The 27414-nt window shown below is 39.0% G+C and overlaps 2 protein-coding genes across 2 annotated transcripts; one reads left to right on the top strand and one right to left on the bottom strand.

Moving 5' to 3' along the window:
- Positions 1–641: 641 nt before the first annotated feature.
- On the bottom strand, positions 642–7648 carry LOC120412980 (uncharacterized). Its single transcript, XM_039573630.2, has 2 exons — positions 7540–7648; positions 642–5057 (listed from the first exon to the last, which is right to left on the bottom strand). The coding sequence occupies exons 1-2, from the start codon at positions 7555–7557 to the stop codon at positions 783–785; spliced, it is 4293 nt and encodes a 1430-aa protein (XP_039429564.1). The 5' UTR covers positions 7558–7648; the 3' UTR covers positions 642–782.
- A 212-nt stretch (positions 7649–7860) lies between these two features.
- Positions 7861–26458, top strand: LOC120412979 (uncharacterized). The gene is made up of 2 exons (XM_039573629.2): positions 7861–7987; positions 21688–26458. Exons 1-2 carry the CDS (start codon positions 7979–7981, stop codon positions 26107–26109), a joined length of 4431 nt encoding a protein of 1476 aa, XP_039429563.1. The 5' UTR covers positions 7861–7978; the 3' UTR covers positions 26110–26458.
- Positions 26459–27414: the final 956 nt, after the last annotated feature.

Below are 27414 nucleotides of genomic sequence, written 5' to 3'. Positions count from 1 at the left end.
GAATTTGTCTAAATTCAATTCGATTTTACTTTTCGTTTTATTATTAACTGATCTCATCTATTTTATATACTTCAAATCGTGTAAGTTTTTTGCATTGAATAGAATACATTTGAGTAAAAAAGAAAACAAAATCACTTTAAAAACTAATCCTAACTTAAAACTAAATTTATCAAAATATTCTTAATCAATAGAACGAGTAAACTATCAAGTGTATTTTAGATCCAAGATCCTCATTAGTTGTGCAACAAAGCAGTGTTGTCGTCATCTCGATCACTATTGCCTTCATTCGTTGATGCTGGTTGGTTTTCCCTGCCTGGAGGTGTTGTATTCTCTCCAACTTTTTGCCGCTGATTCAACGGCTATGGCTGCAGTTTTGAAACCACTCGAACAGATCCCACACTCCTGATGACGCCAATGCGGCTCGTTTTGGGCAACTCCGATTCTTCGTCGAATGTTCGCCACCACAGTTGAAGCATTACGCTTCGATGCTCTCATTTGGGTTAACGAGGGCAATAGACGAAAGACCGGGCAGCAAATACAGAGATAAGTTCAACTGTTGTTGTTTAAAATAATATTTTTACATATTTGGAGGATTTTTCATTTTAAAACGATTCATGAGTAAAAAACCACTTTACTGAATTTTCAAACATTTCCTGCTTTATTTATTTATACCGTTTCAATAAAAATTAGCAAAGTTATTTCAATTGTTTGTTTCGATTCTTAACTTATTTACTGATTTATTTCTAATTAAATTACTTATTTAATCAATTTAAAATTACAAATCAAACATATTTGTAGAAATCAACAGTTTTTTCATGCATTGCATTAGCTACCTGAACCATTTCCTCTTTTTTGCTATCGTTTGTCAAATTAAGTGCATCCCTAGCATCGCACAACTGGCGATACGTTACTTGTGCGTAAGAATTGCTTATCTTAAGTTTTAAATTCACAAGATCGTCGTAACACAAGATCAACTCGTAGCTTCCCCGATTATCCTTCCTGGCGGTTCGGCCCTTGATCTGCGTCTCCTCCTTGATGTCCAGCGAGAAGAAGGTTTGAATGACGTGAACTCCGCCGTTCTTCTCAACTGTGACGCTGGATTTGTAGTCAACGCCACGGCCCATCTCGCGAGTTGCCAGCGTTATGGTTCTGCTGACTCCGGCTTCTGCGATGAACTTTTCCTTTTCCTCCAGGCTAGTGTTGACTGTGACGATGTTCAACCGATCGAACTGAGCCGCGTACTGCTGCCGGAAGGTGTTGATGTTTTCTTCTGTGTCGAAAATAATTAGAACTGATCGTTTGGCGTTAACCATCGTGATGATTTTGCTGTATATGGTGTTCATCCAGTCTGATGCTGTATTCACACAAGTCACGTCACTGGCTTCATTGAAATTCAAGTTAGATGTTCCGAAGAATGATGGCATTACTGATGATTTATGTATATTGTAGGATTTTTTTACCACCATTTTCTCGTAATTGCTCAGGGTTGTTAGTGTTCCAGTAACGCCGAGGATCAACGGATAACTTTGGGGAAGCTTTGCATACGAAACACATCCCATGTCATGGACCAAATATCCGTAGTTAGATTTGTTTAGATCGGAAGACTGCTCTTTCAGTCGAATGTAAACAAATGCCGTATAATAGCCATTCACGATTGAGTCGGAGTAAAATCCGAAGGCCCCCTTCATCGCAAGTTTATCTTCAGCAGTTAGGCGATATTTATTCGAAATATCAGATTCGGACATTTTGAAAACATTTTCTGCTACCTGAACCATTTCCTTTATCTGAATTTCGATTAATCTCGCGTTGTCGGTTACTTTCTCATCGATTGATTTTTTTGATTGCTTCAAAAACTTGAATGATCCTTGTCTGTTCCGTAAAGTATTAAACTGCTTTATCTCATCACAACTACTGTTCGCTACGAATGTGTTGATAGCATCGTAAATGTTTTGCGTTCCAATTTTAGTCAGCTTCCAAATCTCCATTTGTATTTGATGCAATCCTGGAAAACAGAGCACTGCTACCAAATGAATAGTTTTTCCAAACAATTCTTCATTGAAAAATACATCAACTTCGTCAATAAGTAGCACTGGATTTGATGGATGTTTGGATGCTTTACGTACACTTTGCTTTAATCCCAAACATTCGTGAATGTACTGTTCTGCATTCCCAGAAACTCTATTGAACTCATCCATGGCTGCAGTTTTGAACGTTTTGTACGATATACTCGTTCTTACCCAGAAATAGTTGTAGAAATCTTCAAAGTCCTGTTGATCCCTGCTGGCGAGATACTCACTGTAGCACAGGATCACAACCGAGTGCCCGCACAAGGCCAGAACACAAGCCGCCATTGCCAGAACAAGCGACTTTCCTTGCCCGGTCAACACCTGCGCTAAATGATTCTGAACTGCTTGCCTGTTGTCGTCCGCACTCAGCAGTCGCAATACACCGAGAACCTGGATGCAGTGTGGCTTCAGATATTGCCCGGTGCTGGCCACGTCCTTTGAGGCATGCAACGCCCAAACCGCTCCCAATCCGGCCAATATCTCTAGGAGAGTGTGTTGTTTGAACTCAAAGTCCCAGTCCTCAACAAGTTGATCAACAGCGAGCATTTTTACGTGACTGGTTATCATGTGGATTCTCTCTTCCAATTCCATTTGTTGATTTTGTCCCATGAACTTTTCAAACTGATCGCAGTACTTTGCGTTGGCTAGCCGCAGGAATTCTTCGTTGTATTTGCCCTGGTTGCAATCCTTAAAAAGAGCTAGAGCAGTGTTGATGTCGATGGCATTAAGGTTACGGAGGTACCAGAAGGATTCCTTGATGAGATGGACTCGCTTTTTGAAATCATCATACGAAGCGCATTCAACTGTAACGGTTTCGAAAGGTTTCGAGTTTTCTTCCAGGAATTGGTCATAGTTGATGTAATCTGGCTGCTCGCAGAGATACATTAGGCAACCTCTGACTGACAAAATCATCAATTTAGATCCGCTTATTTGTTCCAATTCTGACAACGGCTGACCGCCGTTCCAGCATTGCTTCATCATCATTCTATAGATTGACGTTAGCAGAAGTTTGATCGTTTCCAGTATGTAATGGCGTGGCATTTCGTTGTCATCCGACAGCCCCAAATAAAGTTGTGAAAATTTTGTAACGTTCGTCACTCGATAGCACTTGTGTTGGTTATCTTGCCACTTGTTCTGCACCAACTCTAGCACTCCCTTAGTCATGATAGTGTCGTAGATTTCTCCGCTGTCTGATCGCACGAACCAGTCCAGCTTCAGATCGAGCAGGTCAGCCAACAACTCGTCGTAAGCTCTGCAAAAGCTTATTAGCTCAGCCATATCAACGTTCCGCTCCAGTGCTTCGTCCATGAGTTGAAGGAGAAGGTTTTGAATTTCCGTAACACTTTTGCGGAAATACTTTCCCGGAAGTTTCTGCGCGATTTCAACGGAAAATTCATTTCGCTGCTTCAGGTATTGACCAAACACTTCGATCAAATCTCGGTAAACTAAAAACGAAACCTCGTCCCCGAGAGTATTCAGCACAATGTAATTGATCTGCTTCAGTAGAACTTTTCTGTCCAACTCGAATTCCGAGTGAAAAAACGGTCCAGTTAGTGCCAGGAAATTAATAGTGTTGTGGGTTGTGACTCGAACAGACTCCGTCAAGTCCATTGAAGAATGCTCCAACTTAGCAAATTTTGTGTAAAGTGGCAACAGGCACGAACATAATCTATTGATTTCGTGGTTAATGGTGAACACATGGTTAATGGTGTCATCCAGAAGGCACAACCACACATGGACTTCAATGGGCAATTTTGAGCGGATATCACCAACGGCAGGATTTTCCAGAATTTGAAACTTATATGGAAAGTACATTCGCGATGAAGGGTTTCCTGGCTCAAAGTGATTTACCATGTTCAACAGCATTAGCAGCATCCATTCCAGGCATTTATCCAGCAGTGATGGTGAAGACTTCCATTGGATAGTTCCTTGCGTTGACCATTTGCTTTGATCTTGGTTTACTTCAATGTTGATACTTGTTCTGTTGTTTATCTCATGTACAACATCCGTCAAACTTTTACATAGATATACATAGATTTGGTTGGTAATAGGCAATTCCTCTTGCAAGTTTTCGCTGTTGACATTTTCGATTGCCGCGATATATCGATTAGTAAGTTTAGGTAAGAATGATTCAAACACGTCATTGTTTAAGGCGATCAGCACGTTTGAAAAGAACAGCAAATCATCTTTCGTTACGAAAAGTATGAAGTCATCATTTAATTCGGAAATTTTGTCCTTCATAACAGATGGACTCCATTCCAAAGATTTGCTCTTGTGAATTTGTAGTCCATGCTCAACTGTTTGCTTCAAATCGTCATTGAGTTTCGATGCTTTGAAAAAACCTTGCAGAAATACGTTAATATTTTCGAAGAAGGATCGTTTCAAAACGTCATCATTTTCATGGATATCGTTGTACATTTTCACATAGTTCGTTACGGTAAGTTTCGTTTCTGCTGTGATGTGAGCATTTTTGTCAATCGCTGTATCTATTTTTTTATTACTCTTTTGGTTGAGCAAAATCTTTCGCAAATGATACAAATCCTTAGCATGAATGACATTGTCTATTGAATTTTTGCCCAGCTCCTCCACGTGTGTTCCAAATTTTATGCGAATATTTTTGAAGTCTTCAAGCACCTTGTTCAGGAGTACATTACAAATGTCTAAATTCTTCAAAAGAATCTCCTTAGCCTGTTTGAACGAGGTCGATCTGTCCAGCTCCGGCAGCCTCGAAATGTTCACTTGCGCCACATATGTATCCGGTGACACCAATAGTTTGGCTGAACCATGCAGTTGTATATCTTGAAATTTGGCAGAATATGGCAAACCAGCACTTTTGGGACTTCGCCACTTGATAAACTCAGATCCGTCGGTGCTTGTCAGTTTACCCGTTACTTCTAGCGTCCTGAGAGACATCGCGCCATTTTCCGCACTATCTAGTGAGTGTAGAGAGCCTTCTTCTGAAAGTTCCTCGTCACTTATGTGATCTGGGCGCTGAAAAATGAAGAATGAAGAAAATCGTCTGCAATTTTTCTAAACAACACAAACTGAACATCAGTTGCCCCGACCTCTAAACGAGGTTTCGTAAAACTTTTTCCTAAGGGGTAATTTTGGTCCCTGCCCGAGCATGGGTAAATAACAAGGGAAATGCGTAATAATACCTTTCCCTGGTATCAATACCAAATTTTGGTATTCCTGGACCCTTTAAAATATGTCTTAAGGATTATGAAAGAGCAAAATGTGGTATCATACCAATTTAAGGTATTGTTTTGATATTGCAAAATTGCAGAATTTGTCAATGGTCGAACACCACATTTTGGTATTCTTTTGGTATTACAGTATTTTATCAAATTCTTCCAAAAATATGGGGAAATTTTGACCAATTTTGACAAAATAATTAATTTTGCGCTAAAATGATGTCTCAAAGCGAATGCTTTCATTGAAAACCGGAAATTTCAAACTTGATTTTAAACATTTTTGATTTACCCCCGAAAAATGAATTGAAATTGTGGAAAAATTTCTAAGTCAGGATGCCACATTTTGGTATTATTTTGGTATTGAAAAGTTTCATCAAATTCCTCTGAAACTATGGGAGTTTTTTTTATAAATTTTGATGAGATAATTAATTTTGCGCTAAAATGACTTGGAATCCAAAAATGTTAAAGCTGATTTTATTTTTTTTTATGTACCCACTAAGATTTTTTTTTTTAAAAACGTTGAAATTTCTCTAAGTTGGGATAACCAAATACTTTGAAAAACGAGTTAATCGACATATTATTGAATTTTGGTGAATTTCAATCCAGTTTTCAATTTAATAACACTTATTTTTCAATCTTGTTATTTTTTAGAATCTTCAAGAACTTCAAGCACAGGCCGTTTATCAATGACAAATGAGTTACGGAAATTGCTTTCCGCATAATTGATCGACGCCACCAACATCGTCAGCACAGCCGACAACAGTAACCCAAACTGCGAACAAAGCTAACCTCGCCGCGATTAAAGCAAGTAGCTCGATTAATGCTCAGTAAGCAAAACCTTAGTACCTCGTGTGTGAGGCTCTGGGGGACTTTTCGATCACAATAAAATCAGAACGTTTTGGACAGTCAAACTGAACACTTTGGAGTAATCAATCAAGAGAAAACCACCCTTTCATAATGGACGTTTTATAACTAATGCATTCGATGTGGTGAAGAATATCACTAAGAACAACATGGAATCATCAGGTGAGTAGATTTGGCTGTTGCATATGGATCTTTACCGTTTTTTCACTAACTGCAACTGCTGCACTAAAAATGGTATGAAAATACTAAATTTTGGTATTATTTGTGCAAATACCAGCGACCAAAATGTGCTCTTGGTTGCCCAGTAATAGATGGTGAAATATCATGATATCATACCAAAATCATGTTTGTGGAAGACCACAGAAATACCAAAATCTGATTATCCAAGTGCGCGGGAATACCTGAAAATTAAACCACGGCAATACCAAGTTTTGGTATTCAAGCAATGTTCAAAAATCCAGAAGACCTCAACTTGGTATTGAAATGGTTTTATTTTGAGGTATTATTTTACCCTTGGAATAACATGGTTTGGTATTGTTGTGCCCTTCCACATACAAGACTTTGGTATGATTTCATGGTATTTTACCATCTATTACTGGGCAACCAAGGGCACATTTTGGTCCCTGTTATTTTCCCAAGTAATTCCAAAATTTGGTATTCCCGTGTTATTTACCCCTGCTCGGGTGACCACGAATCCGAGAAACATTTTTCGATGTCTAGTGACGGAGGCACGGTATGACCCCTTCCATTTTTGAACATTCGAAAAAAGAAATATTTTTCAATAATTTACAGCCTGATGATATAGGAATTTGGTGTAAAATTTTGGGCGTCAGATGATGATCTCTCAACTGAGATCAACTGTTAAAAAAACTTGGGACAGGTCATTTTACAGGAAAAGCAATGTACTTTTCTGATCTGCAATAGCCCAGAATTTACTCAGCGCATATTTTTTTCATTTTGAGTTTTTTTTTATAAATTTGCAGGGTATTTTTTTAGAGTGTAGAAAAGTTCTACAAAGCTATTGAGCAGACAATTACATTTTTTAGTTATCGCGATTTTAGGAAAACAAGTTTTGAAAAAGTTGGTTCTGTCGATCATCGTCGTTCAAAGTCACCCGCGACAGACACGGACGACAAATCAAAGACGACAAACGACGCCAAATAACGAAAAATGGACCTCGGATTCATGATCGAGGATCAAAATTAGCCCTTAAGACAACGTTTCACGCAAATCGAACAGGGCTTTGGTTGTTCCTTGGCTGAAATGATTTAGACCTCCTCTTTTTTGCCATTGTGGTGACCAACGTCATGTTAGAGTGGTTAAAGAAATTGCAATTTTCTTCGATGTTCTTAAAAAATAAAATTAAGTAACTACGCGCCGTACACAAGTAATTTAACACTTTGTCCTTTACGCACCTGATAAAATCTTGACATCTTCAAAGTGACCACTGAAAACGCACTCTGAAAACACCTTACTGATTGCAACGCTACGCTACAACTGAACTGATTTCACTCGTTCAGCTATTTAAGCTATGACAAATTTGGTGCGCTTATCAGATATGATAAGAAAAAAAAATTGGCTATCTCGAGCAAATCCTGAGAAAAATGATTCAGCTTATTTACGTGCGTATCAGTTGATTTCTGCAGAACTTCTTAAAAACTGGCTTTTAGCGGTTTATCAGTTTATCAGTAAAGAAACCACCTTTTCAGGCGCGTTTATATAAGACATTAGGTAGCGCAGTGCAGCACTCACTATATAAACCCCAGTTGGGTCATATTTCGTGTCTGTCTGGTCACTGAGCCCACAGTGGAAAGATTCGTGTAAAAAGTGTTAATAGTGAAGTATCGTGCCAAAATGCCCCATGTAAGTAAGCTAAAATCAAAGTTTATGTCCCTCGACTCTGGTTTAAGTCCAAAAAAAAAAGCTTTTCGAAACAAGAGGCTTTACCACTCTACAACCAAAAATCAATTTTTCAAGAACTCTTAAAAATTAAGAATATTTTAAGGTTGAAAGTGTGACTTGTTTTATTTGACTATGGCAATGTTTTCAAAAATGTGTTTTTTTAAGGGGGTAAATTTTAACTGTTTTTTTTTTGCAATTCCATCGTGAAACTACTTACTTTTCCTGTCATTCTTGGACAACGAAATAGGCTACTTTTCTGTACCAAAAATAACAGAATCGAATAGCAACACTTTTCAAAATAAATGCTGAAAAGTTCTACTTTTCAGCACTGAAATGGGTGCTGAAAAGTTGAACTTTTCAGCACTTTTTTGAAAAGTAACACTTTTCAACATTTTTTTGATTTAAACGATTTATTGACAAAATACATGAAAATTTGACTTAAAATTTCACTCAATGGGTGTTTTTCGGAATAGCAAAAAATGTTGTATGGAACTCGTTGCAAAACTTGATTTTTTCAGCACTTTTCGTATTTATCCAACTCGGTGAACCTCGTTGGATAAATGTACGACTCGTGCTGAAAAAATCCTCTTTTTGCAACTTGTTGCATAAACTACTATTTTACTATTATTTTAAGATAATGAAATATGCAGTAAGTTTTGAAAAGTGCCAGACTGTGCCTCTACTCTTTTTTTTACAATTTAAATGATTATGATGCCATAAATAAACATAAATAACAAGCAAACAATTTAAGAAGTGACAAAAAACATGAAAAAATTAGATAGGCAAAATGTAATGACAGGAGGTGGTATAAAAGGCCAAATACTACCAAAAACAAACATAAACTAAACTGCCCATAATTGAAAATTCGGCTATTATGCCAAATCAAGTATTCCGAGAAAAACGCGTTTTAGTGTTTGTCACAAAATATCCGTCAGGGCAATTTCCCATAAGAGTGGCATATTAGCCGTTTGGTTTTTCGCATCGGCAGCCAAGTCTAAACATTATTTCAATGAAATTGAAGCTTCAGAAGATGCGTTGGAACATCCTCTACCACCTGGTGCTAATATCTCGTTTTTGCCAAAAGTGGATATTAGCCGTTTTTTCAATGGTGGGCAGTAAAAAAGATAAATGTAAATTAAAAAATCCCGAGAATTCACAGGACAAAACTCCCGGAAATTTTCCAAAACCGGGAATTCCCGAATCCCGGAATTTTTGTTATTTTGTCCCGGGAATTCCCGAAATTGGAAAAAAAAACTAATTTTGGTCTGGAAATTCAGATTTGGTTGTGGAAATAGATTAACAATGGAATACTTAGTAATCGATAAGAATTTGAAGCATTAAAATTTACATAAGGCATATATCAGCATTAATTTTGCTTATTAGAGAAAATTGTTAAAATTTTATTTTATACAGATCCGCAAAATGCCTAGCGCTTAAATATTTTCTATTTAATTATATTTATTTTTAACTATAATTTGGTATTATAATTCCATATATTTATGATTTAAAACATTAAAAAATATCATATTTAATTATTTTTCATCCAACTCCGGCACCTGTAGCAAATCAGGACAAATTGAACGAATTAAAGCAGCTGTTTAAGCCATTTTTTTTTTTTTGCATAATGTTTTGATATTTTTTTATGGATTTCGGTTAAAGCAGGAACAAAACAAAACTATTAGTACATCGATTTCAAAATGTGTTGCTCTAAAATCTCATTTACTTATTCAGACTGTAGTCCCGATTTCCCTAGTTGACGGTAGTGGCTTAAAGATAATTTGCAAAATATGTTTTATATAAAACATGAAATTCCAATTTTATTTTTTAAATATAAATAAATTAATATATTAAGGGGTTACATACATGTAAATCGACAAAAAAGTCAGAGGTTGGTGGGAGCACACACTTAATTTTATTTAGAATCTGTTTTTTGGGCATTAAAATATACACTTTCAAATATTATCAAAACAAGTTTGAAGACATTTGGTTGTATCATTGCCGAGATAAAGCTATTTGAAGTTAGTCGTTTCAAAAAACGGGTGCCACGATATCTAAGCACTGCCTTGACCAAATCAGCTCAACATTTTGGTGAAGACTCATTAAACCGGTGCTGTGTGCATGACGAAGGCTGATTTTCAAAAAAACTTATTTAAAAAAAAGAAAAAAATATTTTTGTGTTTTTCATATAAAAATCATCAGTTTTTGATTTTTGCATTTTTTAAAAAGGCAAAATTTCTAAATCGGGCTTCGTCATGCACACGGAATATGTCTTGAGATTCTTCATCCCAAATTTCAGCCAATTTGGTCCATTCAATATCGAGATATCGTGGCACCCGTAAATCAACTCTGTATTTCTAGAAAAACGCTCACAAAGTTTGACAGTTCGCTTTGCGCATGGCAAAACTTTAAACTTAAATCGTCTTCTACTCACTTAAATCATGAAATATCTTCATGAAACTTTCTGGAGTGTTTGGAAATCATCTTTTTAAAAGATTTAATAAATATTCGGAAATATGAAATATTGATATTTTCTACATGTATGTAACCCCTTAAAGCCCTTTCTTCATCATTGCTGATTGGAAGGCACTTTAACGGTTAAGTTCGTTAGGTTTATCGAGTAACAAAGTTATTTTGATTCAGCAAGAACGTTGTGTGATGCGCGAGTGTTTTTTTGTGTTGAAAAAGACCTTTCCATAGCTCCGTAGCTCGGAGGGCTCGACGTCGGGTGTTTGTGTGTCAAGCCCTCTCCATAGCATCGTAGCTTGAGAGGCATCGAAAACCTATACATTTTCTGGCTAACAGAAAGAAGATCGGAAGGAACGTTGACGGTTGATTTCGTCGCGTTTATTCCGTAATAAATTTATGAATTAAATCAGCGATTCTCAACCTTCTTCTAGGCTGGTACCCCCTGCCATGTAAATCAAGTAGGCCCGGTACCCCCGTTGAGAATCGCTGAATTAAATGATTGTAGGGTAGAGTAGTCATCAATGAGACACGGGGAACAATGATAAAATTGCTCTCACAAGTAGTAGTTTCAACCAATCAGGCTCAAATTTTGGGGAAAGGTGTGTCTATAGGATATACGTCTGCCATAATAGTGGCTTTGGTTATGGGCACTCCCTTGAAAAGTTATTCATAAATGTTTGATTCTGGGGTGTAAAAGTAAATTACGGACAAAAATTACTTTTTCGCTCCTAGGCTGCCATTAACACCAAAACAAACATTTCTTCAAATTTCTTTCGACGTTTCATAGGGAATGAGTTGGGCTACAAAGTCCTTTCATTAGGTTTGACCAAAATTAAGAATAAACCCAAAATCTAGGGCTGTCTCATTGTTCCCCACTCCTTTCAGCCCATGGGTAACAATGAGACACTTCGATTTTTCTTCAATAATCTTTTCAAAATCTAAGTAATTCTTTCAAAACATGAATTGAAAGTGATTTTTGGCATATTTTTTGAGATTTTACTCCATTTAACAAAACATATAAAGTTATTTAGTAAAAATATATGGATTTTACAAAATTTTAATACTTTTTAGTATAACTTTTGTTAATTGAAGTTTCATGTTGACAAAATTGCTTTAGAATAATTAATGCAAGTTACCTGCAACGAAACAATACAAAAATATGACATTTTACTAGAAAATTATTGATTTTCGTATAGTGTCTCATTGTTCCCCAGCTGTCTCATTGTTCCTGCCAAGTGCGTCTACAATGAGACAGTTGAATATCTCGGGCTGTAGACGTAATATCGATCTCATATTTTGGTCAATGTTAGAACACATTAAAAGAAAGTAAATGCAACAAAAAGCTCATTAAAACATGCTGATGAAAAAAATACAAAAATCGTTGAATGTTAAAAACCAAAAGTGTCTCATTGATGACTACCCTACCCTATAATAAAAAATCAGACCACGCTATCATTGCAGCATTGCGTTTAACACCTCATTCTATAAATATACATTATTTGGCTAAATCTTTCCACAGCCGGCTGTCTAAGATTAAACCATTTCATTAAAAATTTAACAACAGTTAAACGGGAATTGTCTCATCCGCAGCATCCGATTTTTTGCCTTGAGATTAATACATAAACGCATTAAACAAACACTTTGATTTTGGGTCGCATCATCATCTTCTATGGTGAATCTTGACCAAATACCCAACCTTACTAACAAATTTTCAGGGTCCTGGCGCTTGTGGGGTGTAAGCACAGGGCAAACCAGCTGCCCTAGTAGCAAGCTGCGCTAACTAACATTCCCGTCCCTTAAAATCGAGATCTACAAACTGACATGGCGGGCGCCGTTGGTGGCTAATGACTGTTACATTTAAACAGTCGCAGTCGGCCAGTTGCATCTCAGCAAGCGAACAGTCAAGATGCACGTCGCGTTCCGTGACCACTCCCACGTGGTTGGTGATTTCCTGGACGTAGTTTGCGGCTACACAAGATACTTCACAAAAAAGAGTTGCATGCTCACTGTTAGATGTGCTCTTTGTTACTTTGAATGATTAAAAATCACGTTATGAATGCTGTAATTCATGATCAAAGTTCTGATAAGCCGATAATAGAAATTGGGCAAGAAAAGCTATATTGAGCAATTCCAGCTCAAATCGGGAATGTTTCTGGTACTTTTGTACCCGACCCTCTCCGATTTCAATTAAACTTTTTAGACATGTTACCCTAGGCCTATATAAGCCATTTTTGTTTATATGGAGCCGATTGTGCTCAAAAATGACATTTGAGAAGGGTGTATGTTATTTAAATATTATTGTTTTTTTGTAATTTAAAAATGACCGTATCTCAAAGCCAACGCATCGTACACGGCATTTCTATGAGATTTTTCAATTTTTAAGTTTAAAAGTTAAATTTTAATGTGATGTCACGATTTTTTTTCGGTCAAAATTTTTGAAGAATTAGCCTAAGATGTTACAAAAAGACTTATGAAAATTATAGGATTGTATGTCTCTCCTAAAAAAATATAAAACTTATTTACTAAAACTGTTTTTTTGAAAAGAAGTCTAAACCTCAAAATTTTCCAAAACCGACAAAGGGAATCAATTTCTCAGACATCTTTACATAAAAGTCTCCATATTGACCACTGTCCTATGTCCAATCCTTGTGAAGATACAGCGGTTTTAAAAATAAAAATGTTGAAAAAATAGGTTTTTTGGTGGTTTTTGGCGATTTCTATATGACAGACTAGATTTTTCAGTCTCGAAAATATTTTTACCGGAAAGCTCGACCAATTTCCCATAAGTTTGTCTTTGACATCATTTCAATTTGACTCGTTTTAATATTTACGTAAGCTTATTTACTATCCAGGTATCTACCACACTGAAAAAAATACAATATTTTCAGTTATGAGCAATGTAATTAAGCCTATATCTGTAAGCCCATACATCGAATTGAAATGGTGTCAAAGGCAAACTGATGAGAAATTTGACGAGCTTTTCGGTAAAAATATTTTTGCGACTGAAAAATCAAGTCTGGCATATAGAAATTGCCAAAAACCACAAAAAAAACCTTTTTTTTCAGCATTTTTAATTTTAAAACCGCTGTATCTTCACAAGTATTGGACATAGGACAGTGGTCAATATTCTTGTATGTAAAATTGTCTGGGAAATCGATTCCCACTGTCAGTTTTTGAAAATTTAGACGTTTATACCACTTTTCAAAAAAACAGTTTCAGTAAATGATTTTTGCTTTTTTTTCGTGAGTTCATCTGCATTTTTCGTGAGTCTTTTGTAACATTTTAGGCTAATTCCTCAAAAACTTTGAAAAAAAAAATCGTGACGTCACCTAAGAATTTATTTTTTAAACTAAAAATTTTAAAAATCTCAAAGCATTGGCGTGTATTTTTCTTTCAGCGTATTTTTTTTTTCAGAAGGCCCGTCCAAATTCCTACAAGTTTGTCTTTAACCAATATTTGATACGATGCAACGGCTTCGAGATACAGCAATATTTAAATAAAAAAATACAAAACTATTTAAATAACACACATATTTCTCAAATATCATTTTTGAGTACAATTGGCTCCATATACATCAAAATGGCTTATATAGGCCTACGATAACATGTCTACAAAGATTCATTGAAACCGGAGAGGGTCGGGTACAAAAGTACCAGGAAGATTCCTGATTTGAGCTGGAATTGCTCTATTTCTTCCCTTCCCGAGCAGGAATACAACATTTTTGTATTACTTTTGCAAATAACAGGCACCAAAATGTGTGCCCAGCTATAGATGGTTAAATACCACAAATTCATACAAAAATATTGTATGTAGAAGACCACAACAATACCAAACCATGTTATTCCAAGGGTAAAATAATACCACAAAATAAAACCATTTCAATACTAAGTTGAGCTATTCTGGATTTTTGAAAAAAAACAACATTGCATTGATCATTGCTTGAAGCATAAGCATAAGCATAAGCATAGGTGCCCACCCGCAGTTGCTACTCCGTTATTGACCAGGACCTCCAGAAGTTACATCCACGAGCCGTGGAAGATGAGTGGGTGCTATCTTTCCTCGCTTCACAACTTCTCAAAGGCCCCTATCATGCTGATCAATACCGGCGCCGGCCACGACCAGTGGTAGAGTCACGGGGAAGTGGATGGGAATGTTAGTCCGATACTTGAGTGATAGAGACCGCCCAATCGACTGCTTCTCCGACAAAGTATCACATGAGTTTTGAGGGGGTTAGTAGATGGGTATGAGGTCAGGATTCACGAGTGGCAGTGATGTGACCATGAGCATTTTGTTTATCGGTTGAACATTTTAAATCTTAGGCAGCCGGCTGCGGAAAGATAAATAATTGATTATTTAAAAAGTTTTTTAATCGGACGCGTGCCAACCGAGCAGTAGTGCTATGGGCTGGACTTATTAGTATATTTTTACTGTTTGTACAAATTAGATAGCGCGAACAAATTTCAAAAATAGTAAATAAAAGACGCTTTACTCTTCATAAAATCAATAGTTTGTTGAGTTAATACTAAAACTGCCAGTTAGAGTAAATTATTACGATAAACGAATATAAATGAAAAGAAAAGAGGACACCGATTGTAATGAAATTAAAACAATAACTTAAACGAACTAAACCGGCGGCGTGCCTTCCAATCAACGATGATGAAAGAAGGACTTATGGAAATTAAATATCAAATAAACGGCTCCGAAAAACACGTTGCTGAGTATCCGTGAACGCGATGCCAATTAAATTTGCGTCGTGATGTTTTGTATACTTATTTAACCTTGAAGCTGAAAATTAGAGTTATTATCAGATTTTCTCACGCAACCGTTCACTTATGAGCCGAAACAACATAAAAAAGAAAACTTAAAAAAAGCTTCTTGAAATAACAACCTTGAACAAACATGTTATTAAAAATAAAAATAAAATAAGTAAATAATCACAAAAATAATAATAATAATATTACATTGAATGATAATTGGCAACACTTTCTAAACAACATCTACAACCACATTCAAACATGGTTGTGTGGATCAGTAATTGTTGTTTTGGCTCAATCTCATTCACTCATGCAGGGTTACCAGGACAAAATTTAAAACAATCTAGCAAAGTATCAATTCTAAATCTGGAAAAATCTGAAAGATGAAAATCTAACAATTCTTAATGGTGTAGGGGAAGGAGGATATTAATTAATTCAAAAGTTTGTAGAATTCAGACGTTTCAACTGGATTAATGTGCTCAACGATATTGAATTTACATTTTATCAAAGAAAACTACATTCTATTTTTTTAATTTCAATTAAATTTGCCAATTTTAGTCATAAAGTTGCTCAAAATGGACAAAAAGTGAAAATCTGGCAACATATATGTGAATGTTTATTCTGGCTGACACTTGAAAAATCTGGCATTCCCAGATATATCTGGCAACCTGTCAACCCTGCACTCATGCACTCACGCTCACACATCTACATTCACATAACAAATTCCTATTGGAATTGGCTCACCCGATTTCGTGGCGTTCCACCAGCAACAGCGCGCCGCCGAGCCATGTCATCGGCGAGCCAAAAAGCGCACACACGAACCACAGTAAGAAGCAGAACCGCACAAAAGCATCTTCGGTCTTCTTCCGGCCTCCTCATCACAAAGGCTCCCATTTACCACCCTTTTCGGGCCACACACACTAATGCAACCCAAGTGCCGTCGATCACAAACAGAGAGGTTCTCTTCAAACACAGAGACTTTTTAATCAAGCATGATTTGGTGTGCGTGAGACACAATTTCTTTTCACTAATACTATCACCATGCAAATGCAACGCGTGGAGAAAAGCAACTAAATCGCCGAATTATCACGATTTAAAAACGCGATTTTCGTAACTACGAAACGGTAGCCAACAAATCTTCGATCACCACGACGTTCCCGGAGTGACCCCGAATCGATCAATCCGTGTCACCAAGCAATTCGGCCGAAATTAATCACTGAAAAAAAGTTACAAGGCAAGAGCGCGCGACGACGATTCGAACTCGACCAGCTCCTCAATCGAACCTCACAACATTGCATTGATCATTGCTTGAATACCAAAACTTGGTATTGCCATCGTTTTATATCTTGGTATTCCCACGCCCTTGGAACATCAGATTTTGTTATTCCTGTGGTCTTGCATACACATGATATTGGTATTATTTTATGGTATTTTACCATCTATAACTGGGCAACCAAGGGCACATTTTGGTCGCAGTAATTTGCAAATTAATACCAAAATTTGGTATTTTCATGTCATTTTTTAGTGCAGCAGTTGCAGTTAGTGAAAAAACGGAAATGATTTTACAATATTTCAAGTCATTTTTTAGGGGGCATTCATTTTTTTTTTTTCAAATCAAGTTTAAAATTTTCGGTTTTCAATGAAAGCATCTGCTTTGAGACATCATTTTAGCGCACAATTTAACACTCAAACGCTCGGGTAGTCGTTTGACCATTATTTTTTTTCTTAGAAATCTCATAACTTTTGGTAGAATTAACCAATTTGAATGCTTCCGGTTGCAAAAACTCCAGACTTGTCTATATTTTTAAGGTCAGATGGGGGACAAATATGGTCCACTTTTACCGGAGATATTCCGGATTCCGTTGGGGTACATCGGCCCTACAATATGGGTTATTGGTCAATATAACAAAAACTCTTTCACAGAACAATGCCGGAAATGATGCAAAACTTCAAGGCATCATTCTAATACATCATCCTGCAAAAATAATTGACATGGTTAAGTCCTACGGGGCACCGGAGCCGGTTCCAGTTGGGCACCAATCGACATCAGCTCAGTGAACCGTTTCCGGTTGGAACCTGTTCCGGTGTCCGAAGGTCTTGACTAGTCTTGTATCTATACAGGATGATGTATTAGGATGCTTCCTTGAAGTTTGGTATTATTTCCGACATTGTTCTGTCGAAAAGTTTTTTGTAATATTGATCAGATACCCATATAGAGCAATTCCAGCTCAAATCAGGTATTTTTCTGGTACTTTTGTACCCGACCCTCTCCGATTTCAATGAAACTTTGTAGACATGTTATCCTAGGCCTATATAAGCCATTTTTGTGTATATGGAGACAATAGTACTCGAAAATAACATTTGAGAAAGGCGTAAGGTATTTAAATATTTTTGTATTTTGTAATTTAAAAATTACTGTATCTCGAAGCCGTTGCGTCGTATCAAAAAGTGGTCAAAGACAAACTTGTAGGAAATTGGACGGGCTTTCTGAAAAAAATACACTAAAACAAAAATACACGCCACATCTATTAGATTTTTGATTTTCAAGTCTAAAACTTAAATTTAAAGGTGATGTCACGATTTTTTTTCGTTCAAAATTTTTGAGGAAATAGCCTTAAATGTTACCAAAAGACTAACGAAAAATGCAGGATGGTATGTCTCTCCTAAAAAAATACAAAAATCATTTACTAAAACTATTTTTTTGAAAAGTGGTCTAAACGTCAAAATTTTTAAAAACCAGTAGTGGGAATCGATTCTCCAGACAATTTTACATAAAAGTCTCCATATTGACCATTGTCCTATGTCCAATCCTTGGGAAGATACAGCGGTTTAAAAAATAAAAATGTTGAAAAATCGTTTTTTGGTGGTTTTTGGTAATTTCTATATGACAGACTAGGTTATTCAGTCTCGTACATATTTTTACCGGAAAGCTCGTCCAATTTCCCATAAGTTTGCCTTTTTGGGCTTTTTTCGTTTTTATATTTACGTAAGCAAATTTACTATCCTGGTTTCTACCACACTGAAAAAAATATTCTATTTTAAGTTATTAGAAATGTAATTAAGCTTATATCTGCAAGCCCTTACATCCAATTAAAATGCTGTTTAAGGCAAACTTATGGGAAATTGGACGAGCTTTCCGGTAAAAATATGTACGAGACTGAATAACCAAGTCTGTCATATAGAAATTGCCAAAAACCACCAAAAAAAGTTTTTTCAACATTTTTATTTTTTAAACCGCTGTATCTTCCCAAGGATTGGACATAGGACAATGGTCAATATGAAGACTTTTATGTGAAATTGTCTCGAGAATCGATTCCCACTACTGGTTTTTAAAAATTTTGACGTTTAGACCACTTGTCAAAAAAACAGTTTTAGTAAATGATTTTTGCATTTTTTTAGGAGAGACATACCATCCTACATTTTTCGTCAGTCTTTTGGTAACATTTAAGGCTATTTCCTCAAAAATTTTGAACGAAAAAAAATCGTGACATCACCTTTAAATTTATGTTTTAGACTTAAAAATTAAAAAATCTTATAGATGTGGCGTGTATTTTTGTTTTAGTGTATTTTTTCAGAAAGCCCGTCCAATTTCCTACAAGTTTGTCTTTGACCACTTTTTGATGCGACGCAACGGCTTCGAGATACAGTAATTTTTAAATTACAAAATACAAAAATATTTAAATACCTTACGCCTTTCTCAAATGTTATTTTCGAGTACTATTGTCTCCATATACACAAAAATTGCTTATATAGGCCTAGGAAAACATGTCTATAAAGTTTCATTGAAATCGGAGAGGGTCGGGTACAGCGATGGAATAATCATCATCAAAAGAAAATCATTGGACGTTCATCAAGAGAAAAAATTCGAAGGGAGGATGGCTCTCCTCTCTCGCGCACGAAAGATCGGTAAAAGGAATCTAAAAAAATCATCATCTTGATTATTCGACGGAAGATCTTTTTCACTACTACACTTGCAAGTGTAACTTCACACGTCGAAAAATGACCTGTCACATTTTGTAGATGGGCAATGTGTTTAAACAAAGTGAATAAATATGTTTGAGTGGTGCTGACAAGGAAATTCACAAAAAATCATCTGCAGATTGATTTTCAATTCAATTCAATTCGGTTTTATTTGTGAATTATCCAAGTTACAATGAGTTCATTTAGGTATATAACAGAGTTTTGGTGTTCCTTTCAGCTGTGTTTTACATCGTAATTCAATCGAAAAATTATTACTTATAACTATGGAATTGACAAGAGTAAGAAAAAGTTTTCAAAAAACTTACAGAAAGTGCAATGGGAAGATTAGATAAAGAGAAAGCTTAAAACTAGATCACAGACAAAAATAATCAATTATAGATGTGCTTGATCATCAGCTCCCCGAGGGCCAGAAATTGCTCCGCCTTGTTACGGCAGCTCCGAAACCGCGTCATCATCTCCCCCGCGAGAGCAAAGAACTCCGGCAGGGTAAAGAGATCTTCCCCGGTGACTCCTTGCTGGGCCGCATCGCCGCTACCGGCAGCGACCACGCTGGTAAACGAACGCCCCCATCCAGGAGGGATCGCTGGGTTGTCCGCTGGAACCGTAGGCTGTCCAGCTGCAGGAACGGCTGCGCTCGTACTTCGCTGAGGAGGGTGGGCTTTCTTCTTCCTCTTTTCCTGCTCCTCGAGGTAGGCCTTGCGCGCGACGCATCCGCGGTAATTGCCGGTATGGTTGCCGTCACAGTTCGCGCACTTTACGCGCGGCTTGGTTTGTTCTGCCTTGTCCCCCAAGTCCGCCTTTCGTGGCAGTGCGCACGCCTCGGAGAGGTGTGATTCACCGCACTTCACGCAGCGGGGCCGGAGGTTGCAGTTCCGCGAGCCGTGGCCGAATTTCTGGCAACGGTGGCATTGCGCTACGTCCGTCGGGTTTTTGGAGTAAAACCGCCAGTTTACCCAAAAACCGTCCAATGTTTTAGTCCGCCGCAGGTCTTGGATCTTGACGGTGCCGCGGTCGAAGTACAACAGGTACAGAGTGTGCACACCCGTGACCGTTGTCTTGCGCGAGAGCACTTTAATCTCCCGCGGTTTTATTCCGGCGTTCGAGAGGTGTCGCTTCAGGTCGGCGATCGGACGGTCTTGGTAACCCTGCAAGACGACCTTAACAGGGGGCTTCTCTGGGTCGTATGTGTAGAAGTTGAAGTTGCTACGCTTCAGTTCTTCAAGCACCAGGTCGAAATCTTTTTTGCTCAGTGTAATCACTTGCACTGCCGACTTACCGATTTTCAGACAATATCCGAGGCCTTCCAGCAACTCGTCAACATCGTCCGCCAACGTGTCCAAAACAAAAATTGGAGGTGGTCTACGTTCCGCTGGAGAGTTGTTCTTTTTTGACGTCGGCACTTTTTTCCGTGCACGACCATCATCGTCGTCGTCGTCGTCGGTAGTGCTGCTACCGTCGGTGTTGTTGTTGTTGTTTTCTTCATCGTCGCTCAGCATCTGGAACTCGTTCCTGATGGGGATGTTGGCGGATGTTGATGTGCCACTGGTCGTGGCACCGGAGGTACCGGAACGGGTTCGCACTGGTGATCTCGGAACATATCCGGGATGTAGTAACTTTTTGTCGATGCCTTCTGCGCTCACTCTCCCCTGCGCGATGGCGGTCGACACGGCGTTGGTTTGTTTACCTTTTTGCACACGGCCGGTAGACGAACTTCGCGGGTTTTTTGAGGCCGCACTCGAACTGCCACGGCCACGGCCGGCCCTTGGCATGCTGCTGGAGCAAACTCGCGGCTTATCACGGTAAATTACGGCGAAAAATTTCGAAAAAACGATGGAGCACTGAGCACTTGACTGCTGCTTGCACTCGTGCGTACACGGAGGTGGAGATTGATTTTCTTGGGGAATTTCGGGAGCGATTTTCTTTTGCGTGATTTGCCACCTCTCTCTTTCGCGGGTGAAGAAAGTTCGCAAGCGAAATTGATTTTTTTGCGATTATTCCATCCCTGGTCGGGTACAAAAGTACCTGAAAAATACCTGATTTGAGCTGGAATTGCTCTATAGGAGGGCCGAGGTACCCCAACGGAATCCGGAATATCTCCGGTGAAAGTGGACTATATTTGTCCTCCATCCGACAGTTCGAAATATAGACAAATCTGAATCTTTTGCAGCCGGAAGCATCCAATTTGGTAAAGTCTACCAAAAGTTATAAGATTTTTAAGAAAAAAAGTAGGGGAGTGACTCTTTCATAATCCTTTTTTTTTTTCGACAAATCCAAATGGTAGAATTGTACCTTAAAGCCAGAGAGGCAGTCTTCTAAAAATGTCCTTCACTTCTTTCAGTATAAATCTACTGTTCTTTTAAGCTCACTGGCCTCTGCATTTAGTGTTCTATGCCTTATACCAGGCTATCACCTAATCCAGCTGACCCGTTTGATAACATATATTTTCTTCTTAATTTGCAGGGTAGAATAGTAAGGCTATCACCGCGTGCTGACTCTGATGATGATTCAAGCGATGATGACCGTAACTACAATGATTCAATTGAGACCCCAAAATCGGTATACGGAACAAAAGGTTCGCAACATGCCTCCACTCAGTGCGTGGCATATGAAACCGATGACGAGGCTCGTGAAACACCACCACCAGCGCAGGCTCCAAAGGGAAAATTGACTAATGGTTCGAACACGGGCAGTCTGCATCAAACCAAAGAGCTGTATAGTGCCGATGGAACCGAACACATTAAACTGCACCCATTGGATGGATCGAACAGCGCTGACGATTTGCCATACTCGGGTTCGTTCCACAACGGGCACCTCAACGTGGTACTGCATTGGAAGCATGGGCTAATGTCCACGTCGAACAATTACGTGGCCAAGGTGCACATCAAAAGAATCGCGGAGCTTGATCATGCGACGGATTTCAAGCAAGCAAAAGCCATTCTGGAGCAGAACTTGCGTGTTTCGAAAGTTTTACTAGACGATGATTTGCGGATGGTCGAGGAGGGCAGCAAGGAATTCGAAACGCACATGACCGAGTTGACGACCAACTCATTTGAGAATCCACTGTGTGCTCAGGACTTGTATCACCTGGGAATGCTACTTCGGAACTTCAATCGAAACACTAATCCTAAGGAACTACTCAAACTCATCGTGCAAAGTAGTACAATTTCGGATGAAACCAAGGAAACCATTAGCCATCATGTGAAGGTCGGTGAAAACATGGAAAAGCGACAGGGATTATTCGGAAAGTTGTTCAACCGTACAGGAGGGTCAGGACCGCACGGTTGGGTTCATATTCTGGAGGAAACTGTCCGGCAGGGGGCAGCCACTCACCGGCAAAAGCTGCAGGAGCAAAGCCCACCGAAAATGAAGGATGTCTTGGTGAATCTTCCGGAGAGTAACGTGTTCTTCGTCACCAAGGGGGATTGGAAACTTTTTTCGGATTTAGTAATCGCATTGGACAATGATGTTTTCCGGACCTTTTGGCCGAAATTGATGAAAAAGTACTGCACCATTATAAGGAACTTGGAACCGAGTAGTACGACAAGAGTGGAACCAATTACGAACCGGATTTATTTTTATCTGTTCAAAAGTTTGTGGGACGTGCTGGAGGACGTCAAACCTAAAGCTAAGAACGTAATCAACGTTCAGTACGATACGGACCAGTGGATGCTCGGTGGTCCTGTTTGTTGGAAGACAGCATCACCATCCTTACTCGACAGATGTTTAGAGTGTGAGCTACGAATGATATTGAACATGATCAACCACTTTGAACCTGGAAAGCAAACTGTTCATAAACATTTCACTCATAAGTTTCGAACGTTTGAGAACATTGACTCCCAACTACCAATTGAGTTGCACGTATGGTTGTGCCTCCTGGACGATACTTTTACACAGGTTTTTTCCAAGGATAAGAACATCAAGCGCCTGTGCTCGTCGTTGTTGACCCTCTACAAGAACCTTTCCGCATCGGGAGCGTCAACGATGGACTTCATGGAATCACTGCGCGTCATCAGCCATAATACCATACGATTTGTGGCGCTTGCCGGGCCGTTCTTGAACTCAAAGTTCTCCTTGGATGGGGACATTTTGCTTGGTCAGATCGATTCAATGAGCCGAACGACAGGCGCAGGTCAAGCCTCCTTCCTGGACTTTCGCGATCAGGTGGAAGTGTTTGCTCAGTACTGGAAGCAACGCAGTGAATTTGCAATCGGAATCGCTGCTAAACTCTCCGAGGACTACTTCAAGGATCGTGCAACAGAGTTGCAAAACATTTTGTTTCAGTGTGTGAGTGAGGCACTGAAGAAGCGAGTGGACCTGACTGAGCTAATAAACTTCTGTCGGGCGTTTGAGGAACTCCTAGTGGACCTGCTTGATCTCCAGCTGGATTGGTATGTGAGACCAGACAATGGAAAAATCTACGAGACCATTATGAAGAAAGGAGCTTTGGAGCTGGTGGACAACAAATGGCAAGACAGCGAACACAAGTGTTACCGGGTGGTCAAGGTTGAGAAATTTGTTATGCTCTACTTGGGACTTTCAGACGACGACGAGATGCCTCGCCATTATGTACTGGAAACTATCAAGTTACTGTTGAACTCCATTTACAATATGATGATCAAACAACATTGGCATGGAGGAGAGAAGCTCTCGGAATCGGAACAAATCAACAGTTCTGCACTAATGATTTCGTCTATCAGGAGCTGTCTTCTGTATCTGTGCGAGCAACCCGATTACATCGACTATGACCAGTTTCTACAAGAAAACTCAAAACCCTTCGAGACCGTCTCCAACGAGAGCACTTCGTTCGAAGACTTTAAGAAGAGAGCTTTCCTGATCAAGGAATCGTTTTGGTACATTCGCAACCTCAACGCCATCACCATCGAAACCGCGCTGGATCTTTTCAGAAGCAGTAACCAGGGTAACTACAATGAGGAATATCTACGGGCAGCGTACGCCAAGTACTGTAATCAATTCGAGCTATACATGGGACAGAACAAGGAAATGAATACTGAGTGTAAAATTGATAAAATCATCAAAGACCTGAAAGCTTCCGCGTGGCATCAACTCACATCGAGTTGGAGCTTCGAGTTCAAGCAGAATGTTCTGCCGGAAGTGCTGGCCGCAATGGGAGCAGTTTGGGCGTTACACGCCTCGAAGGACGTGGCCAGCACGGGACAATATCTTAAGCCACATTGCATTCAGGTTGTCGGCGTTTTGCGCCTTTTGGGAACGGACAACAACAGCCAAGGCGTTCAGAAGCATCTCGCGCAAATTTTAACCGGACAGGGCAAGTCACTTGTTCTCGGGATGGCAGCGTGTACCCTGGCGCTGTGTGGTCATTCCGTTCTCATTCTATGCTACAGTGAGTATCTGGCCTCCCGGGACGAGCAGGACTTTGACGACTTTTACAACTACTTCTCGGTACGCTCGATGATTTCATACAAAACATTCGGTGAGGCAGCTACGGATGAATTTCTTAGAGTTTCTGGAAATGCAAAGGCTTACATTCACAAATGCTTGGGAATACCATTTAAAGAGGAAACGAGTCAAGTTGCCAACCTGCAGAACCCAGTTTTGCTCATTGACGAGGTAGATGTATTTTTCAACGAGAATCTGTACGGCGCAATATTCGCGCTCGGTACAATGCCGGTGATTACTGGACTGGACGTAATTCAAAGGGAAATTTGGAGGCTTGTCACATCGAATACTCCCGCTCTACGGCAAGCGATCAATACTTTTATCAGTACAAATAACAGCAAAGAGGTTGTGGAATTCCGGACAATGTTGAATCGACCAGGGACCTACCAAATGTTGGAAGAACACTCGGATCAGATGAACGAAAAATCTTACGACAACGCGGTGCTGGTGTCGAATCATATCAATCTTATGATCAAAACCGCAGAAATTGTTCACAAGCTTAAGGAAAGTGATTATTTTCTGAAAAATTTCAGACTAAGTGAACAAGGAAACATTTCCCTCAAAGCTTCATTTGGAATGTACTCGGAAGATTCGTACTGCGGTTATTACAACACTTTTGTTTATTTCCGCCTCAAGGGATCGGACTTTGAGCGAGGCAAGGCAAATTATGGCTATTTGGTACTTGACTTGGGATGTACCTCGTACGCGAAACTACCAGAAAGTTACCCCTTGATTCTCGGCGTTACTGGAACGCTCACAACCCTGAGTCAATACGAGAATAAGGTGATCAAAGAGTACTACAAAATAACTTACTTTTCAGTGATGCCATCCTTCTTCGGAACTTCCAACCTTGTGTTCGACGAAAGCAAGGACGTCACATGTTGCAAAACTGCAACCGACTGGTTGAACACCATCTTCAGCCAGATCAACACGATTATCAAAAGCAAACGGTCCGTGCTGGTGATTTTCGATACGGAGGAAACGATCAACACCTTCCGGCAGCAGTTTGCGGCTCAGTTTGATCGGCTGAACGTCCTAACCATCAACACACACCCGGACGAAAAGGAAAAGTTCATCACCGAATCGGGCGTTAGCAGAACCATTACGCTGGCTACTCGCGAGATGGGTCGTGGCGTTGATTACAAGTCGAGTGTGGCGGTGGAAAAGAACGGCGGAGTTCACGTCATTCAAACCTTCTACTCCCTGGACATCAAGGAGGAGACGCAGATCAAGGGGCGAACCGCCAGGAAGGACAATCGGGGAAGCTACGAGATGGTGCTTTGCTACGATGATCTGGTCAAGATGAAGCTTAACATTAACCGTTTTGAGTCCGGTGTTACTTATCGCCAGTTAAGTGATGCTAGAACTGTGCTGAATTTGAGAAATTACGATGAAAGGGATGTAAACGTTAAAAAAGCAAACGAGAAGCATAGCCGAACGGTCGAGTTTTACAGCAGAGTTTAGGTTGGAAATATAGGAATAGTTTCAGTTTAATAATATTATTCAAGTTGTCAATATACGGGTACATTTTCAAATGAAAATTAAAAATATTAAAAAAAGGTTTGCGATTGTATTTAAGATTCATAATTCGTTTGATGTTTCCAAAGAGCAAGAAAATCTTGACAAAGCTGTAGTGTATGGTATCTACACATTTCTATTCAATCAAGAAAAAAACAGTAATGAATAAATCTAATTTTAGTTTAATGGAAAACTATTGTGGTATGTAGACATCACCTAGAAACTGAACAACAAAATGTTCATAATAAAAAAAATAAAATGAACTTTTTCATGAAAGTTGCTCATAAGGTTTCCATTTTATCTGACTTTTTTGTAAAACCGCCCAGTTGAAGAGGAAAATGCGCTGATTCACTTTTACAATAGGACTTTATTCCTAAATAATTTTGTATAACGTTTGTTCGGGAAGTAGTTCGGTTGTTTAAAACTAGCTCATTTTCAAATCTCGCTTACTTTTTCAAATGGTCCAATGTACATAGGAATCCCATGGCGCATTCAATGTTTTGAAAAAGTACTCTGGAAATATTCGATAGCTTATCTTATCTAGACCACAGAGTAACCCAGAGTGACCAGTCTGAAGAAATGTAATTTAATTTTTTGGCTCCATAAGGTTTAGCTGGTAGCAGGCGTGCGATGACCTGCGATTTACCACCAAGTTGAACCAAAAATCAAGAAGCAGTGGGAACTCTGTCTTACTCTGTGTCTAGACCATTAGATCAAAAAGTATACAAGAAAATCCGAACAAAAAAATGAGAACGACACAGTTTGTTGATAATAAGCTAAATTGAATACATCTCTTCAAACATTGATAAGAAAATGCCCCATAATTCAAACGAAACTGGTTCAATCTTATCTTTGATTGAGTTAAGCATATTATCGTTATATTGCTCAATTCGCTGAACTCAATCAAACACTCCTCTTATCTGCTTCTCGTTGCCCGCGTCAAAGTGGCTAATCAACCTTACCGCGAACAAACCGCTCATCACCCAATACCCAAATCAAATTCAAATTATTACGTCCGCGTTTCAATTAAATTGCCATTTCATTCACCGCAAAATTTGCCTCTTCCAGACCGTCCTCCCCCTTCCAACCAATTAGGGAGCAACAAATCTGGGCGCGAATTATGATGCCCGGGCCTTTTCGGCAGCATCATTATCAGCCAGTCAGTAGGGGAGGGCGAAATTCGCGAAGGTGGAGGTGGTGGGCCGGGGAACGGTGCCAGCTGTGGAAGACCCATTAATAAACAATTAAATA

The sequence above is a fragment of the Culex pipiens genome, chromosome 3, assembly GCF_016801865.2.
Source record: "Culex pipiens pallens isolate TS chromosome 3, TS_CPP_V2, whole genome shotgun sequence".
Lineage (NCBI taxonomy): Eukaryota > Metazoa > Arthropoda > Insecta > Diptera > Culicidae > Culex > Culex pipiens.
Note: the sequence above shows the minus strand (reverse complement) of the source record. Positions and strands in the feature narration are given on the sequence as shown.